Source organism: Mesoplodon bidens (assembly GCF_964165515.1).
Source record: "Mesoplodon bidens genome assembly, chromosome: 12".
Taxonomy (NCBI): domain Eukaryota; kingdom Metazoa; phylum Chordata; class Mammalia; order Artiodactyla; family Ziphiidae; genus Mesoplodon; species Mesoplodon bidens.
The window spans coordinates 43,140,781-43,159,344 of record NC_138168.1 but is presented as its reverse complement, the minus strand read 5'-3'; the positions used below and the strand labels follow the sequence as shown (position 1 = coordinate 43,159,344).

The 18,564-nt window shown below is 44.4% G+C and overlaps 1 protein-coding gene across 1 annotated transcript; it reads right to left on the bottom strand.

Moving 5' to 3' along the window:
- Positions 1-1,546: 1,546 nt before the first annotated feature.
- NR2E1 (nuclear receptor subfamily 2 group E member 1) lies at positions 1,547-17,452 on the bottom strand (the record flags this gene model as incomplete). The annotated part of the gene is made up of 9 exons (XM_081250487.1): positions 1,547-2,944; positions 7,322-7,427; positions 7,670-7,819; positions 8,207-8,303; positions 10,382-10,528; positions 11,810-12,045; positions 13,634-13,721; positions 16,947-17,092; positions 17,371-17,452. The coding sequence occupies 9 exons, from the start codon at positions 17,450-17,452 to the stop codon at positions 2,782-2,784; spliced, it is 1,215 nt and encodes a 404-aa protein (XP_081106613.1). The 3' UTR covers positions 1,547-2,781.
- Between the last annotated feature and the right edge of the window lie 1,112 nt (positions 17,453-18,564).

Genomic DNA, 18,564 nt, shown 5'->3' with positions numbered 1-18,564 from the left:
GTTTGGCTTTGGCTGGTGGAAAGTGAACACACGTCAGGAGCAGCAGCTTTAAATGTGTTCGCATGGTTTGGCTCAGCCCCTTGCACTTCTGCACTCTGTCATGCAAAGAAGTTGCTCTAGGGAAGATGCTAGTCCAGAATGAGGCAACACTGGAGCCCACTTGAACCCAAACTGCAGCCAGGTGCCCAGCCCAGCAGTCCCATGAGCAAGAAATACAAGTTCGTTGTTCAAAGTCTTGGGGGTTGTAATTCAGCGTTATTGAAGTAAAACTTGACTAATATATGGAAAAGCCTTGAATCCATTGCTCATCTTTGCCAAATCTTGTCATTGAACTTATATTTGTTTCCAATTCTCTTTTGTCTTATGAAATCAACCATTTCAGAAACATTTGAGGGAGGGTCTTCTTGGTACCCTTCAGCAATCCCATCCATTCCCAAAGGTAACCGCTATCATATGGTTAGTGTTTACCCTACTCATGTTTGTTTTAAACATATGCTATACATTTGTGTATCTATAAACATGGTGGAGTATTGTTCTGTAGGTTGCAAAATTTTATATTAAAACCAATCTGTATGTATCCTCTGGGATTCACTTCCCCCAACACCATATTCCAGATTTACCTATGTTATACATCAGCCCTAGTCCATTCACTTGAACTATTGTAACACTGTCTGTATTTACCACAATTTATCTATTCTCTGCCGGTGGACATTTTAGTTCTCAAATATGAACAGTGTTGTAAAGAACATTCTTGTACACATCTTTGAGTAACTTGCTTTCCTTTAAGACCAACTTCTTTTTCTCAGTGGAATTAGTGGACTAGGAGTGGATGGCTGATTGACATTCCACACATGCTATCTGCCAAGTCAGTTTAGCCAAGAGATGCTAGTGCCTCTGCTCCAGACTCTTGCTGGAGCTGCTGCCCAGGAGGAACGCACAGTGCCCATGGCCTTGGGCAACTCTGATTTCCACCACCGGCTTCTGGCTGTGGGACCAGTGCCCTGAGATTTGCTGGGAACATCTCAACGCACTTTCTACTGCTCCTTCCACATCTTACTCACCAATATGGTTCTTCACACTTCATCTTTTTGATCATTAAATAATTTTAAGTTCCTGGTCAGGACTGAAATGTTGGCAAGAGAGTTAGAAACAGAGGAGTGAGTGAATGAAGACTCTGTTAATCGGCCTCTTTCTTCCTCACAGAGCAATTTTTCTAACAGATGCAATTACATTTGAGAGCTGCAGAGAACGGAATCTTATGTTTTATTTCTTTATTCATCATTTTACATGGGATTCACTGTAAAAAGGAAATTGCCTTTGCGGTTCAGTTCTTCAGGCTGCAGTGCTCTGAGCTTCAGTTTTTACACCAGCTGCCGCCGCCGCCTTGTAACTGGTGGATAAGAACCAGCCAGGGAGGGAGGCTAAGAAATCAGGCAGAGTTCATTTAAATTCAATATATTTTTTATTCTTTGTAAATACAATGAGTACAACCTTTTAACTTCACAAATCAGTTAATTCACTTTATACAAGGAAAGTTTTACTCATCCTATAATAGTCCAAGTGCTGAATATTTTTCCTCAGTGCTAGTACCTAATAAATCAAAATGTGAAAAGTACAGCAGCTATTTTTAAATGTTTGTTCCTACATTTCCATAAGTAGAGATTCATACCAAAGGAGCAGCTTATAGTGTAGGACGAAGTGTGTGTGTGCACGTGCAGGCATTCAAAGCTTTACTAGAAACCGGTTTTCTGAAAGGCATTGAAGAGTCTCAGGCTGTTAGCATTAGATCAAGAAGCCCTTTAGCATCCATCTCCTTGAAGTTCCTTCTGGTCTCATGTCTCTGTTCATTTACTGTCTGGTGTGACTCGCTGAAACACGAGTTTGGACCCCCATTGCCTTTGGTTTCAGCACTATGTTAATGGGACAGCAGTCTGCCTCACTCCATCATTCATCTCCACTTTATTTGGTTTTGCTGTTTTTATTCATCCTCCCTCGACTTGTGTTCTTTTAGTAAAGCTCTTCTATTTTTAGATGTTATCCAACCTGAAGTCCTGGTGAGAATCTCATTTTCGTCCACCAATTCCTTTGACAAGGTTGCCTGGCCTATGGTATTAAGAAGAAGAAGGAGGGGGAGGGGGAGAAGGAGAAGGGGGAAGGGGAGGAGGAGGAAGAGGAAGAAAGAAAGAAGAGAGAGAAAAAGCAAATCTCACAGCATAAGCTACCTTTCACTTATTAACTCAGTTCTGAAGGCCACTTTATGAAGTAGTACAATAGAAGGGAAACTTTTGATAAAACTTTCGATTTAAAACCTAACCATTATTTTTGAAATAAATTCTTCAACATAAGATAGTTCTGAAGGCTGCTGTATGATGTTATACACAGAACTATATTTGGTTACCCAACTTTATACGCTAAAAGGGGAAAAAAAATGTTCTACTTATGTTTCAGCTGTTGATAGATCAGCCTGATCTTCCAGGTAAGAGGCAGAATGGCCTGGCCTGTGGCAACCCCGAATTCGGTCCCCTCCCAGGGCATGGTAGCAGTGAGTCCTCTCTGCTCAGGCGGTCCTCTTACACCCCCTTTCCTTCCAGGCCACCCCACCCTGGGTGAGGCATCAGGTCAGAGCTACTGGAATTGTTTTGTGTCAATTGACATTTTTTCCTGAAGGCTACACATTCCCAGGTTTATGCTTCCTGAAGGGTTTGTTAGTTGAGGCTTGTTCTCCATGGGTAGAAGTTCATCAGATACTGTCCCATCCTGAAAAGTAGGGACTTGGAGAGCTTAGATATCACTGGATTTGTACATATCTGAAAGCAGTCTTGTAATTGGCACATTGCCGATGGTTTTTTTGAAAAACACTTCCTCTATGGTTGATGGACTAATAGAACGTAAAGCTGGCAAAAGTAACAGGAGTTTTCCAAAGCGACAGGGTTGAGTGGGATATCTGGAATAGGAGAAGCCATGAAAGCAAGGTAAGATCCATCACTAACAGGCTTAATATCTCATCCTCGAACACACACCATCTTCAGCTTAGTTTCCTGATTCAGCCTCTTTAATAACATACTACAGAGTCCTAGCCAGGCACTACTGTCCCTGTTTTGCAGGTGGAATAATCGAGGCATGGAGAACATAATGACGCTGCCAAAAGCACACAGTGACTGTCTCCTCGTTAGCACAGGGGTTGCAGTTTTTTTGGAGAAAAAATAATTTTAAGAAACATGGTACTAAGTTTAGACCAAATAATAAACTTAAGGTTGCCAGTGTAGAAACCAACCAATGGTACTGATGACAAAACTAGTGACCACATCCACATTTTCTGATTCTCAAGACTCCTTCATGAGGCTATTTCCCTCAAATAAAATGGATTCCTTTTCTAAGCAATTCTCTAAATTATTATTCAGGCACTATACTTAGTCACTCTCAGGAATAATTCCCTCCTTATTACACTGCAAATTAAAGACTAAGTTCTGTTGGCTGGCAGTGCCACCCAAATTTCATGTCAATGAAATTGGCATATAATTAAAGATGTGAGAAATTGCTGAACAATTTCCTCTCTTGATGTCCAATTTACATCTGTGCTCAGATGTGCAAGTTCAATTTTCTCCTGCCTTTAGACGCCTATAAGCCACCTCCTCACTGCTGCCCTGATGCGTCTTCAGTCAATAGCTTGGAATCAGGTGTCAATACAGTCCACCAGGAGGTCTCCCTCCACTGACACAAACCACCCAAAAGACTGACCTCTGGAGACACTTAGCTGTGACTCAGCCAGGTTCAATCCATGGCCACAGGTGCTAGAAACTGACATGTATCAATTCCTACACAGGAGTTAGGTAGCTGAACATTGAGTTTAACTGCCCAATAACCCCACCGTGCAGAGTCCAGGGGAACAACTTTCATGCTTGTCTCTTAGCTTTGGGCACAGGAGAGTCCCTCTCTTCAACCTGATATGAGGCTGATAATTCATTCTGGGCCTCTGAGGATCTCATTTGGCTCTTTCACTGCCCAGCTTCATGACCACCAATGGACAGGGACCACCAGACCACCTTTAATAATGTGGTACAGACACGGTGGAGCTTCTCTACATTTAAAAAAATACAAAAAAAAACCCCCCAAAAAACATAAATCCCACCGCTTACTCTACTTGCCAAAAACATCTACGTTTCCTGGAAAGTAATCCCAAGACCCACGTCTCCCTTTCACCTTGGCCACTTACTCTCTTCAACAGCTCTGTTTCCCTTCTCAGGCAGGCAGAGGAGAGAAGCCCCCTGCAGTGGGTGGGAAGCAGTGGCTGCCTAGATAAGCCCCCACCATGTCTGCAGCATCCACCCAACATGCTGAGGTTTCCCACAGTGAGAAAACACTGTGGGAAATAATTACTTTCAGAAAGGACGTATTTTGGTGACTCCATAGACAATTAACTCTTGATTTTCTGTGAGTATATTATCCACTCACCTACACACCCACTTCTTTTTTTTTTGCAATACGCAGGCCTCTCACTGTTGTGGCCTCTCCTGTTGGGGAGCACAGGCTCCGGACGCGCAGGCTCAGCAGCCATGGCTCATGAGCCTAGCCGCTCCGTGGTATGTGGGATCCTCCCGGACCGGGGCATGAACCTGTGTCCCCAGCATTGGCAAGTGGACTCTCAACCACTGCACCACCCGGGAAGCCCCTCACCCACTTCTTTTATTCTCTAGTTAGGAAGGGGCTGGTTAGTCAGTCAACACAAATTAAGTGTTTATTATACGTGGAGTACTCTACTACCCAGAAACAATAACCATGTGTATGTGTGTGTGAGAGACAGAGAGAGAAGGAAAGAGAGGGGCTCTCTGACTGCTCAAAATTATTTTGTAGAGTATCTATGCCCTTGACTTCATCCATCAGCATACATAACTGGAAGTTTTCTTTCCAGGTGTGAGTGTTCTGTGTCTGTCACGGATTCAGGTATTTGATTGTCAGTTATATAGTTTATTATATATAACTAAATTGTTTATTATTATATATAGTTATATATAGTTGTTACACGTAGTTATATACAGTTTGTTTGAAATGCCAATTTCTAGCCCTCTCCTTATGTCCTAGATAATTAGAGAAATCACTTACCGGGCTGTAACGATTAGCTCAGTTTGCAGCTTTAACAATTAATGCACAATTAGCTCAGTTTGCCACATTAACTTCTCAATTTCAGATTTTATTTTTCTAGACAGGAAAGTGCTAGAGGAGAATGTTCGCTGATTTGAAGGAGCTAAGCAGTAAGGTATAGTCAGTTTTGTCGCATATATGACTCTAGATATTAATATTAAATTCTAGCTGTAGCTGATATCATGAAATGAAAGGCTCATGTCAAAGCAGATGTGTTCCTTCCATGAATAATTTCCTTGTTTTGAGGGTGACAGAGAAGTAGTATACTTGTCATTTCTCTAAAATAGACTTCTGTTAATTTGTGGTTTAACTCTCTCAGGTCGTCCTAGAAGCAGCTCCTGAAATGTCAGGCTCTCTCAGACTCTCCTTACTCCCTCTCTGGCACCTTCCATGGCACCTCTACCAGCCACTCTTCTGCCTCCTGTTGGTCCCCTTCTCTCCTGCTGGAATCCAAGAACTAGCTCACAGGTCTTCTCCATCCATCAGACTTTGCAGATTTTTTTCTCACTCCCTCCAACGAGAATTTATCTCTCTCACTCCCCACTTTGCTTTTTCTCTGAGCTGGAGTAACACTTCTGCCTACTTCCTGTAATGATAATGGGTAGTATCTTGTCCTTTCTCGTGTTCCACAGTGCTCACCAGCCACCCTGCACAAAGCGAGTACTCAGCAAAGGCTTGACTGAATCAATACCTAGTATCATATTCTCCTGGTGTGATGTTCTTTATACCTTAAAGACTCTAAATGTCAGAGGTCAGTTATGATATACAATTTAGTTTTTAGTGGGGAAAAAGTGCCCAAATTATGTACTGTTCCATTTTATAATTCTGAACAAAGTTAAGTGTTTACTATATACATTCTGAAAGTTAATGTGGATTTTAAATTTAAAACCACGGAACTTTAATTTTGAAAAACATACACAGGCTCTATCACTTATCACAGTTTCAGTGATATTCCATGGACAGGGAACAATTTGTTGTTGTTAAACTCACATTTTACAAATTTACTTGTTCGTATACTCCCCCTACTTTTAGGGAAAATCATAATATGCTGGGTTGTAAGGCACACAGTAAGCACTCAATAGATATTGGTTGCTATTGGCTATTGAAGATCTACTGGGAAGCCTAAAGCTTTCAGGAACAGGAATTCCGAAAAGCTACATTCAATGAGTCTGGGACAGGGAACAGTTTTACTCATTAGTATTCAAAAGAGGATTTGTAAAAGAAATAAGGAGATCCCTGCAGAAGTGGTATCATCCCAAAAGAATACAGGTGACTTGGGGTTTCTTTGACCCCTTCAGTAATGGAAGCATTAACTGCCTCTACCCATCTGATTTAGTTTCTCCCAGCATAGTGTCTATGGGTGATGTTGAGATGATAGAGACTGGTTTCCATGAGCTTCTCTTCAAGATCAATCTAGAGAATAAGTAAGAAGAGCAACTCTATTCTAACCTTAGATCTACTGCAGCCCTAACTTAGGAAGCTAGCAAGGTTTCACTGCTCTTTAAAAGCCTTGCTTTTTTCATCTGAAAATAGAATCAGAACGTCTGTAGACCTCGTGGTGGATTTGCCCATTTGGTGGGACAGGAGGAGCACTGCTGGAACCCCAGTGACTGAGAGTTTCTACAAATAGCCAAGAACAGCCTCTGTCAGTGGGCTTTGCTTGGCCAGAAGTAACATGATGGGTGCTATGACTCAAAATAGGTCAACAGATACCAATCACCAAAGCCAGACAGCAGTCATGATGGGGTTAAAGATGACCTCTTTAGAAAGTTCTCTGGTCCTTCTATTTGGGATTGGCATCCAAAGAAAGGTGCTTGCCTTTTTTAAAGGATCATGTGACCACTCTAATATATCAACTAACATAACACTTTAGCCTTCATTTTTCACCTTTCTCATATCTGGGCCCATTCACCTCAATGTGTTCAGCTATGCTGATGGATCAACTTGTTCATCCAGGGAAGGTGTAAGGTGTCTGGCAGTGCTTTCAGTTTTGTAGTCTAATTTGATTTGCTCCTCTCACCTACCCTTCCGAAATACGTGAGGACATAGATTCTAATTAAATTAACTGGCTTGGCAACAGGATAATTAGTCACAATGTTTGAACTGGCTTTTTGCTGTCTGCTCACACATTCACAATGGAAGCAATTTTCTTAAGTACACGTTCAAGGCAAACAAGGGTCACCTGGTATGGATGTAGCTGTTGAGAGTTAGCTGAGCCTCATCTTGAAGAGCTGCGATGGCGGCAGCATTCCGGAAACTTCTCAGTTCAGAACCACTGTGTGTAGGAACTAGAAATGAAGACCAGGAAATTGTGATAGGCAGCAGAGGAAATGCAGATGGGGAAAGCACTCTCTGGAAGTGGATGGCCAGCAGAAGAACATGCAGGTTCCATGGCTATTGAAAATGGAGTCAGACTAAGAGTATCAGCTCTCTTGAAAACCATCACCTCTTTTTTGGACTTGGAGGTGGCTGAATTAGTGAGATGGCAAAACTGGGGAAGGAGAAGAGACAACAGTTTGTGTCTGCTTACCAGCTTTGAAAGTGACGATGCATTTTAGACAGGCAAATTCAGTAGCATCTAACCGGAGTTGTCTAAACCGAGCCACCACCTCTTGTAAAGCCTGTATTTCAGATATGATCTTGTTCAGCTTCTGGGAATCTGTGTTGTCACCATTCATGCCTAGAATAAAAATATGCAATAAATGCTCTAACATGAAGGCATTTTCATGATTTAATATTGATTTTTGACAAAATCCTGCATATCAATATCTATTCAATTGTCACTCTAAGATATCTGATTCCATGTAAACTGGCTATATTGTATGAAAGTTAATATAAAATCTTCTCTTGGATGATAACAAACACAGTAATTTGCATTTAAATAACAATGCAAGCAGTCATGAATACAACAAAACAACATTATTTGCATTTAAATATAGATTTATAAATGACAGGTATACTCTATTGTTCAGCAGGAATTTGTTATTCTTTACATGTTGTTCTTTTTTCAGTAATGTATTTTTATGGTAATTTCTACAACAAAGTCATTAAATTGTGCAATTCTTACCAGATACAGCCAGTAGAGTGTTAGCATCAACCGGAATGGCCCATTGTGCTATTCCTAGAACAAACAGTTCTCTCCAAGCATCTTCCAAAAGCATCAGCTGTCATACAATAGATGTATAATATAATATAGTGTGTAATTTATAAATTTATAAACAATTTCAATATGTAAATTTCCATCATTTTAAGAAGTGTTTTAAATGCCTGTCCTGATAGTTTTTCCTCTGAATAGTCTAGCTTTCCCTTATTGTCTCATATTTTCCTTTATTAAAAGGTGTCTATACTTAAGCACATGCATTTGAGAGTCAGCTATTCCAATTCCCCAAATTTTGCTTCCCTTGGAAAAGGGTTTACCCTTCTTGTTCTTGCATCCATTTGTTCCTGACCACCTAGAAACTTCTCAGGAGACCCAGGCTCTATGAAATGTCACCAGCAGCACAGCAGGCGGATTCCCTCATAGAAAATGTTGATATTATCGGGGTTGAGGATTCCAGACTAAGCATGCAGATGTGGGCCTCCATCTTCCTGGAGGGTTGAGCGGGCTGGGCTGGGAGAGCGATCACTAATTCCCAAGAGGCATGCAGGGAAATCAGGGTGTAATTATGTTAATCGGGTTTTGCTGAGTTTACCTCATCTCACTGCCTGATTTTTCTGAGACTCATAAGTGGACAGCATCAAGGTGCTTGTCATTTTCATTCTATTAAAATGTGCTACTGAATATTTAAAATGAAAATCTGGCTCCTTTTCGAAATTAATATACTGGATTCCACTTCACTGCAGTTTTCTTGTTGTTAAAGGGTTTCTGCTGAAGGGCTAAGTGGCAGACAGTAAGTAAATTTTGTTTGGATTAAAGAGTCTACAAATACTTGTTTTGAGAAAAAATAGCCAACTTACACACACACACACACACACACACACACACAGAGCAAATGGTCAGAGTCAACCAGTAAAGCTGGTCAAAGATAGAAACTAACCAACTTGAAAATTTTGTTTTTGAAAAATCTCTCAAAAACCAGTCAGTTCTGGATGTGAGAGGATTTGCTTTTGAGAGCTAAGGGCTGAATTGTGAAGGCTTGTAACCAAAATCACAATTAGACCAAAAGGTTTAATTTTCAAAGTGCTTTATTTTCAGTTTTATTGCATTAAATACAGAAAAGAATACTTTAAAAATGCAAGGTAAACAATGTCTAATTCTGACCATGTCTGAAAGTCCAGGCCATGAAAAAAAGAACATCCCATGCTAGAAGCTTAAATGTTTTGAGCACATTGCCAGGGCTCTCTGTAGGAAATGTACTTCATATTAAGGGGCACTATTATGCTTTAATTAGGTATAAGATAAATTAAAGAAACAAATCCTTTGCTTTTAGAGCTACTTATTAGCCTTTTAGGAAATTTGTCATTAATTTCCATGAATGTGCTGGTGACAGCCAATTTTTGTGAATACTTCATTTTATTTCTTTCCCTTAAGGGCAGAAAAATTCTGGCAGAGGCCATTTCTGATATTCCTAACAACAAAACTTCTGAGTTTCTCAGTACGATGCAATTTTAAAGGCACATACTTTGTTTTCTCCCTCTTAATGTCATTTACAACCACAGGATTATGCACCAGACCTATTTGTTTACAAAAACTCTAAAAGCACTTAAAGAATCAGGGGAGGTGTGCAATGCACTCTTTAATCCTTCATGCTGATCAATCAGTGGCCAAAACTATGAGCATCACAATGGAAAATATAAAGCTGCAAATATAAAATAATGAGACTAGTTCCCAAAATCTTACAAGGGAATACTCTCATCACGTTCTATGTCTCTCAGTTCTAGTGTTCTTAAGAAAATATTGTTTTATTAACAATTTTTAAAATCATTAAGATTTTAAAAATTTGTGATTAAATTTGATGTTTCAATTAAACTAAAAAAAGATAATGGTCTTGTATATTTGTGTTTTTTTGGATCATATCCAACTTTCCTGAAATAACATAATTACATTTCTTAGTAAGGATTCCATAGCTAGCTATTTTGAACCCATAGCAAGAAGCTAAGAAAAATCATTTCCTACTGCTGTTAAGAACGGATGCCTGGCCTTGGTGATTTATCCAGGTAACTTCTAGTTTCATAAGACTGACTACTGTTGCTTCTTTCCCAACCCCCTTCCCCCAAAAGCTCAGTGCCCTCTTGGTCATACCTGGTCTTGCAAAGATAGCGTGGAGAAAGCTGGCACACTCTTAGCCCACTTGATGCTCATAAATAGAAGCCTGGCAGCTGATTCACACACTGACTCTGTGGCCACTTCATAGAGATACATTGGGGTCCCATTCACTTCATGGGGGTACTGCGTGGGGAAGAAAGAGAAACACCAGGGAGTAAGGAAGCTGCAGCTTTGCAAGAAGAGCCAAATTTTAAATTTTCTAATTAGACCAGTGAAGGAGATAGGAATATCTATAGAGTTTGGGGAATAATAATTGATGGAAGAGGCTCATTTCCACTCTTTGGTGGCCTGTTCCTTCAAGAGGGGCATCTGGCTCTTCTATCCCCTGCAGCAAATTTTCCTCAGGATGAGCCACGTGCCAAGCCTGTCTCCCAATTTAGACAAGAGCTTCTTGCATTTGAGTAAATAAAAATAGATGTGGAGAAAGTATAAATTAATAGGCATCCCAAACACAAATATGCATATGAGTATTTTTAGAAAGGATTAGTATATTATGGAAATATTTCAATTAGACATCTTAATCATTTATAGAGCATTCCCATTCATAACTGACGACATATTCATAACACTACTTTCCCAAGCTTATTATACACATCAAGGATAAGAAAGCAATATTAAATATTGTGTGTGTGTGTGTGCCCAAGTGTTTGGCTTCCCTGCAGTGTGGGGCTGCAGCTGGCCCTCCTCTTGGGGAGAGAGATCTGGAGCCCTTCTCGGCCTGGAGTGGGGTCTTTGGGTAGGTAACCAACTGGGAGCCTGGAAGGTAGTCCCTAGGTGGCAGCCTTTTGAGGTGGTTCTGGCTGTGTCCCTGCTAGTAGAGGCTCAATTCTTGTGTAAATTCATGCGGCTCAGAAGAGAGTACGGGGAGTGGGAAATGAAGCCAGCTTCTTCAAACTTTCCTAACAAGGTGAGCTCCACATTTCTCTCTTGCATTAGGGACCCACGGCTTTGCCCAAGAGATTAGATCCCTGCAGTTGCAATTCAGGGGCTCTTCTGCCAGCTGCAGCCAACTTCTTTCTTCTAAAAACAAACTCTGCTCTTCTGTCCTCCAGGAACACCTAGGCTGCCCTCTTAGTTCAGCCAGGGCTTTGCACTAGGTGTTTTCTAAAGATACAGGTTCCTGGGCACCACCTCAAATTTGCTGAAAGGGGGATGGGCCTAGGCGGCCACGTTTGTAGTCAGCTTAGAGAGTGACTTTACTGCACACTAGAATTTGAGCACCGCTAGCTCAACAGGGGAGAGAGGGAGGTCTAGACCTCCCCGCAGAGCTCGGCGAAGCGCCGAGCACCCCGTGAGGTCTCTCTCTCTCCATCTTTTGCCTGAGCCATGCCAGCTGAGAAAGAATGGGCGCGCCCCTCTCCGCCCTCCACTCGGAAAGGTCTCGGGCCCAGCAAGGTCACTGACCTTGGGCGTGGGCTGAGCCAGGCTCACGAGGGTCTGCCGCTCAGGGGTGGCGGACACGGCGGCCAGTTCCAGGCCGTGGGGCTCCAGCTGCGTAACCGCGGTGAAGAATGCCGGCGCGGGTAGTGCTGCGGAGGGGAAGTGCGCGGCCGCCCCGTTCTCTTCCTTGTGTCCACGGAAGTATAGGGCCACCTGCTTGCGGATGGTGGACGTCCGAGGCCCCCGCTCATGCTGCACGGCTACAGAGACAGACAGACCGGCGCACGCCCGAGATCAGAGACTCGGTGACACTTAGACGCTGCCGCGCTCTCGGGCCAAAAGCTGCGTCTGGACAGGCAAGGGCACCCGGGAGGTGAAGAGAAGGAGGGAGAAGGAATGTGAGGGTGGAGGGCGCTCTGAGACCGTTTAACCCTTACACTGTTTGCACAAGGAAGCTGAAGCCGAGAAGAGCAGCCCGGCCCAAAGTGTCACACTAATACCCGAGCCTCAGGCAAGACTAGGTGTGTTCTCTGTCGGTTGAGGGCTCCTCCGCACCCAGGGAAGGTAGCAGGGAAACCAGAGACCCTCTGGGCAGGATTAGCTAGGTCTCGACCGCAATCGAAGGTAGAGGGAGCATTGCGCACAGCCAGGCACAGCGTCTCTGCACACACTTTTCCCAATCCGCTCGACGACCACTCGCCCCCGCCACCTCCATCCCCGCCCCACTTGGAGATGCCTGTTTGGCCTCCGAGGACCCCAGGAGAAAAGGACCCGAGCCCGGGTCCGCTGGGGAATGGGACGAGGGAAAGCCCTCTCAGAGTGTGCTGGAGGAAGGCAGGGGAGATGTGACAATTACCACCAACAGTTTAAACAAACAGATTAATTCAGGGCAATCTTCCGCTCGACGAGCTTGACAACTTGTCAATACACAAGTTCAACAGGTTGGACGCTCCCTCCTGCTTCCTGTGCCGCGGAGGAAGGAACTCTCCCCAATGGGCGCTGTACCTCGTGGAGATGCCACCCTGCCCAGGCCTCCGTCCGGGCAAAGCCCACTCCGCACCCAGTCCTGAGGCCCCATCCCTCCCTCCCAGCCAAGACCCCTGCCACGTCCCGGCCTGGGGCGCCCTCGCCAGGCCACCTCCGGGCACGAGCTTGGATTGCACTCTAAGCCCAAGAAGCATCCTGACGACCTAGTTCTTGCTGCGCGCCTTTAAGAGCCTTCTGGGAGCTGGGTGTCCGAGGCACCCACTGGCGTCACTCTGCCCCTCCAGCCCCTTTCTTTAGAACTAAGAGAAGGCCCTGAAAAAGCTCAGATCGCCACAACGGCCGTCCTGATTTTGTAATCTTGGTGAGTCTACAAACAAGGGGTGGACATTTCGCGTGTTCGTGTCTCTGCCCTTCCTCCTTCAACCCGTCTCCTAGTCCCCAGGATATCCTCTCCAGGAGACTACACAGACAGCAAGACCCTGCAGGAGGCTAACAGGCTTAAGTCTGGCCGCAAAAGGGCTGCAAGGAGAGGTGAGAAGAGGAATCAGGATGGGAGGCCGGGAATGTCACACGTGGGTCCCCAGCAGAGTGGGGGCTCCAGGAACGCTGGATTCGTGGGGATGGTTGTGAGGCGCAAGTGTCCCACGTGTGCATGGGTCTTGCCCTGGGGAGTTCAGTGGGGTGAGGGTGGGGCTCATGCAGGGAGATGACTAAAGCCGGAGGCCAATTCCCAGCACCTGGAAAGAAATGCTCAGGAGATGATTTACATGCATAGGAGTGCCATTATTTTCTGTACACATAATTTACTTACTATTCAACCAACATAAGGATAAAAAGATGTACTAAGAATAAATAGATTACCATCTTTGTTCATGTTGACTTCCAAACACTTCTTCAGCCGACACGCCCTGCACTGGTTTCTGTGTGTCTTGTCCACCGGGCAGCCTCCCTGGAACAGAGCGCAGGCGGTCAGCGGCCCCCAGGACCTTTAGACTGGGGACGCAAAGCCGGCGCCGTGTCGGGGAAAAGGCGTGGAGGCGGGTACGGACCCCGCAACAGACCCTGGAGCTGCAAGCCTGGGTCCGCGAAACGCGAGGGCCTTGGGCACCAGCAGGGCCAGGAAGAGAAAGGGCTGGGATTCCCGGGGCTACTTCAAAAGGACCAGCCCCTGACCCTATGAAAGCGGACAAGAAGGAAAGTCCTTCTCAAATCAGGTGAAGGGTCAGAGCTCCTGGTTTGCCCGGACTACGCTGCGTGGGGAGGAGCTCCCGAGGGGAACTTCCGCCAGGCGCAGAGGGGTTGGAGCGGGGCGAGACTTTTCAGGACCGAAGACAGCGACCTGCCCTGGAGGAGGAGGCCTCAGAGCTCTGCAAGGAGCAGGCTTGCCTGCCAGGACCCCTGCCACGTCCCCCTCCCACCGACTATTCTTTCCACTTTCAGGTCTTGAGTCTACCTCCTTCTGTCAATTCCTGGGTGAGCCCATTTATCTCTCAGATAAATATTTCCCATTATTCTACACTCTCCTGTTTCCTTTCTTGCCTTTGTACTCGAAGCCATGCTTCTGACCAGCATGTTGAGAGTTGTCTTAAAGACTAGCCTTAGCCCAGATTCATAGAAACACAGCCATTTCTGGAAGGTGAGGCAGAAGCCAGAGTGGTTAGGAGGGCAAGGCTTACAGATGTGAGAGTGGGAAGGGAAGAGCCCAAGGCCTGGACAAATTCTAGAAATGCCCACCGTATAAATATGACCAGGAAGATAATGTGAGGAACTGTCTGACAAAATGATAACATAGACTGAGAATATTAGCACGATAACTGAAAAAAAAAGAGGTAATTGTGCCTTAGAAATACTTATCTGAGATGCATGAGAAAATAAATGTCTTATCCAATGCAATTTTCTGGAAAAATATTGGCCATTAAAAGAGGAAAACAGAGAAAATTTCTAATGGAATTCACTCAATGTTAGGTGTTATTACTGAGAGAACATATACATAGATTCATAAAGAGTCATGTCTACATGTGTATTTTATACACAGTAAATACATAAGAAGTTTGGTGCTCTGTTTATACTACTTGCTACTTTTACATTTACAATGGGAAGAAAGAGAATAAAATAAATGTATTTTTATTTTGTTTCATAATCTCAAAATTCATATACTCTGAAGTTGGAGTTAGCATATTTTCTGAAATATCCCTTAGGAAAAAATTATGCACTCAAACACACAGTTTTATGAGATCACACCCCTCTGACGTTGATTTATTTAAAATAAAGGTAGAGCAGAAGTTCATAATAATTTCTAAACATCCTCGTTACTGTTAATAATAAACTAGAATGTTGTTTACCTAAGCTTAGAATAGAGGAGAGAAAGGAAATAAATTTTTTTCCTAACTGAATTCTTCAGGTCATCTTTGCTGGCCAGTGTAATAGCTCAATGTAAAGAGGTTTAAATAACTTATTATTAAATGCAATCATATGCCTATCCTCAAATGTTATCCACCTAGTATTCTGATAAACATACTAATGCATAACAGAAGTCTTCATTAGTTCTTAAGAGTGTCTTCAAATCAGATCAAATGTATGTAAATATCTGGAGCCTGAGAGAAAGATGCGCACCTCAGCTAGGTCCATTTATTCTCTGTGTAAGAAGAGGACCACCATGCCTGATGAGTCTATCAATACTCCTTTACAAGCACTTGGACTGACATCAATATGTTTGAATTGATAGCCAACCCCTTTGAAAATATCAAGCATAACATCTGAGGTTTTGATTCCCCAGTTCTGTGCATTGCATAAAAGTAAAAGATAACTTAAGTAGAGGCCTGCTCAAGTCTGATGACCCACAGTAATCCCATATTCTTGTGGAGCTACCGGGATACAGTCCTGTGTGTATATAATGTGATGTGTCCATATGGTGAAGCAAGAAACTGATACAGAGCTATGGACCCAATTAAACAGGTAATAGGGCTGGAGAGTTCAAAATAACTTATCCAAATGCAGCATCTTCTTGTTCTTGTTTTTGTTGATAATCCAAATCTATCAGAAATTGGTATGAGCAGACATAGGTTCAGAAAAAGATACACAATTCACTAGCACCAGACAATATATGTGTATGTATATATGTGTATCATATATATTACTTAGTGAAAACGTTTTAACATTTTGGTTACCAAAGGATGTTTTCTGATTACTGCACTCTCCAGGATCTTCTTGGGAGAGGAGATCGTCACTCTGTATTTAGGGTCTGTGTGCCTGGCTAAGGAGAAGGCCAAGTGTGGGACCAAAAGGCTGATCTCCTAGGTTGAAATAAACCTACTACTGAGCTGGAAACTGAGTCAGGGGGAGGGGTCTGCTCACTCTTTCTGGAAGCTCTGGCTCACACTCAACCCATGCCCCTACTCCTCTGTCTCTTTGACACAGTTCTGCCTGCTCAAGATCAAAACAGAATCAACCAGAGAAGCAGAGAAAGTGAAGATATGGGGACCATGGAGAGGCTCCCAGTTTCCTTCCTTGGGCACCTTCTCTTCTTGCTCACTCCGCCCTTTTCTGACAAGGCCCAACTAAAGTCACATGGGTGCTGAAGCCCCACTGCCCACTACCAAGCAGCCCTGCTTCTCTGAAGTTGAAGGCACAGCCCCTCATACAGCACATCCTCTCTGTTCCAACTGGCCAACACTCACTTTGCTGACTGAAATGCCCTGTGCCTTTCACTTCTGCCCGGACAGACCCGGGTCAGAGCACTGAACTTAGGTGCTGCTAGGAATGGAACTGGGGTGGCAGTGACATAAAATAGCCCTTTTACCTGCCTGCACTTGTGGTTTAGATTCTAAAGTTCCTTAGATCCTCTGCGCTGGCTTTATAGTCACTGGGTGTGGGCCTTACCCAGTGTCAAAATCTGTCAGAGGATTTTAAAAGGGGGGGGATTGATAGGGGGTGTAAGGAGACACTGGGACTTCAGCTTTCCTCCTTCAAACTCAGCTCTCTTCCCTTGCCTCTTTCTGCCTTTCCCAAGCAAAAGGGCCACTGAGAGTTGAGGCAGGAAGGAGGGGAGAGGAAAGGAGAGGTCAGGGCCTGGTCTCTCTCCTCAGCAGCTTGGAAACTCAGAGGAGGCCTTGGCACAAACAAAGGAAGGGGAAGCGGCAGAGGGGAGCCGGGCAGCGAAGCCCTGCTAAGGTACCTGGTTTCCAGATTTGCAGACATACGTCCTATTCCTTCGGATACTTCGTTTGAAAAACCCCGAGCAGCCGTCGCAGGCGTAGACCCCATAGTGTTTCCCCGAACTGCGGTCGCCACACACTTTACAGGGGATATCTAAAATACGGCCTGAAATCGCAGGAAAGACAGGGAAGGGGGGATGGGGTGAGAGAGGAGGGCAGAGAAGAAGGAGGAAAGGGGAGAGGGAGAGAGAGATGCTAAGCAATCTGACCTCTGAAGGGATTAGCACCGAAGCTGCGGTAAAAGCAAATAATGAAGTGATTTTATAGCCAAACTTTTTTTCCTTGAGCAAGTGTCAGTTTCCTACAATGAGCATTATTCATGCACCGCTACATGTATTTGGGTCTCCTCTAATCGCCGAAACCCATTTTGGAATAAAAGATTACAGCAGGCCAGGGCGGCAGCACGGCCGCCGCTGCCTTTCTGCTCCGCGGAAAGTTTGGCCGCCTCCCTCTCCTGCTCTTGCATTTAACAGAGAAAGTTGTTAGTGAGCGCGCGAGGAGACAAACTTGAAATGTAAAAGGGAAAAGAAGAAAAACAAACACGGCTGGAACCAGGGATGGCAGCTGGAAGGCAATCGAGTTTTCTCTGAGCTGCCGGGCGGTTGTTATTATTAGGATTATTATTGTAATGCTAATACTAGGATTATTAATGATAATAAGGGTAGTGGTAATTGCCCAACTTTCACTTTACCTATTTAAAATAATGCTTGATGGATCGCTTTTGAGAAATAATTTCTTTTAGGAAAAAAATTTTTTTCTCCCCAAAGTAACCAGCACCGAGGTAGGCAAGTAGGAGGAGAATGTTGTAAGTATGTCGATTCCCTGGCAGGTTAGGGTGGGACGGCACCCCTCCACCCCGACTCCCCACCGTCTTCCTCCTTAAAGCCCTACCTTTTCACACTAGATCCTGTGGGGGTCCCTTGCTTTCTGTTTTTCCACCGCTGTCTGAGGTTGATTCTTTCAAAGATCTGACTGGTTTTCCTAAACTGCCCCCACCCACCGTGGCCTCAACTGTCACCTGACTTAAGAGAAATCGCCTTGGAATCCCCTCTAGCCTGGGATGGCCGCGGACCCTAGAGGAATGTTAGGGAGAGGGTAAAATTCGAAAAGTTATAAGGGAGGGAACTATTTTTCTATAAGGTTCAAGGGTCCAACAAGCCTGAAGTGGTTCATAAGAACTTTGAAATCCTTCCTCGTGCAAAAAAAGGGGAGTATTAAATAAAGGGTTAACTTAATTAATACTTTGATAATGATGATGATGATGATATTTAACAATACTAGTTAATAATTAACTTCTTTATATTTAATGTTCCCTTTGCTACCGGCCCGAAGGCCTCCAGTCTGGGCCCGGGCGGCCTCCGGCTTGGCCTCTGTGAAGCTGGCACCTGGTTCCCGGAGCGCTCAGGTTAGGGAGCACGATTAGGCTGGGGTGATGGGAGGCAAGGTGAGGACGACTGGGCCAGGGGAGTAGGGGAGGCGAGGGCGCCGCTTAGGAAGGCCCGAGGCCTCAGGGTGGAAACTCGCCGGTGGATTCCGAGGCGTCCGGCGGGCGCGCACCCCTGACCGCGGCCGTCGAGG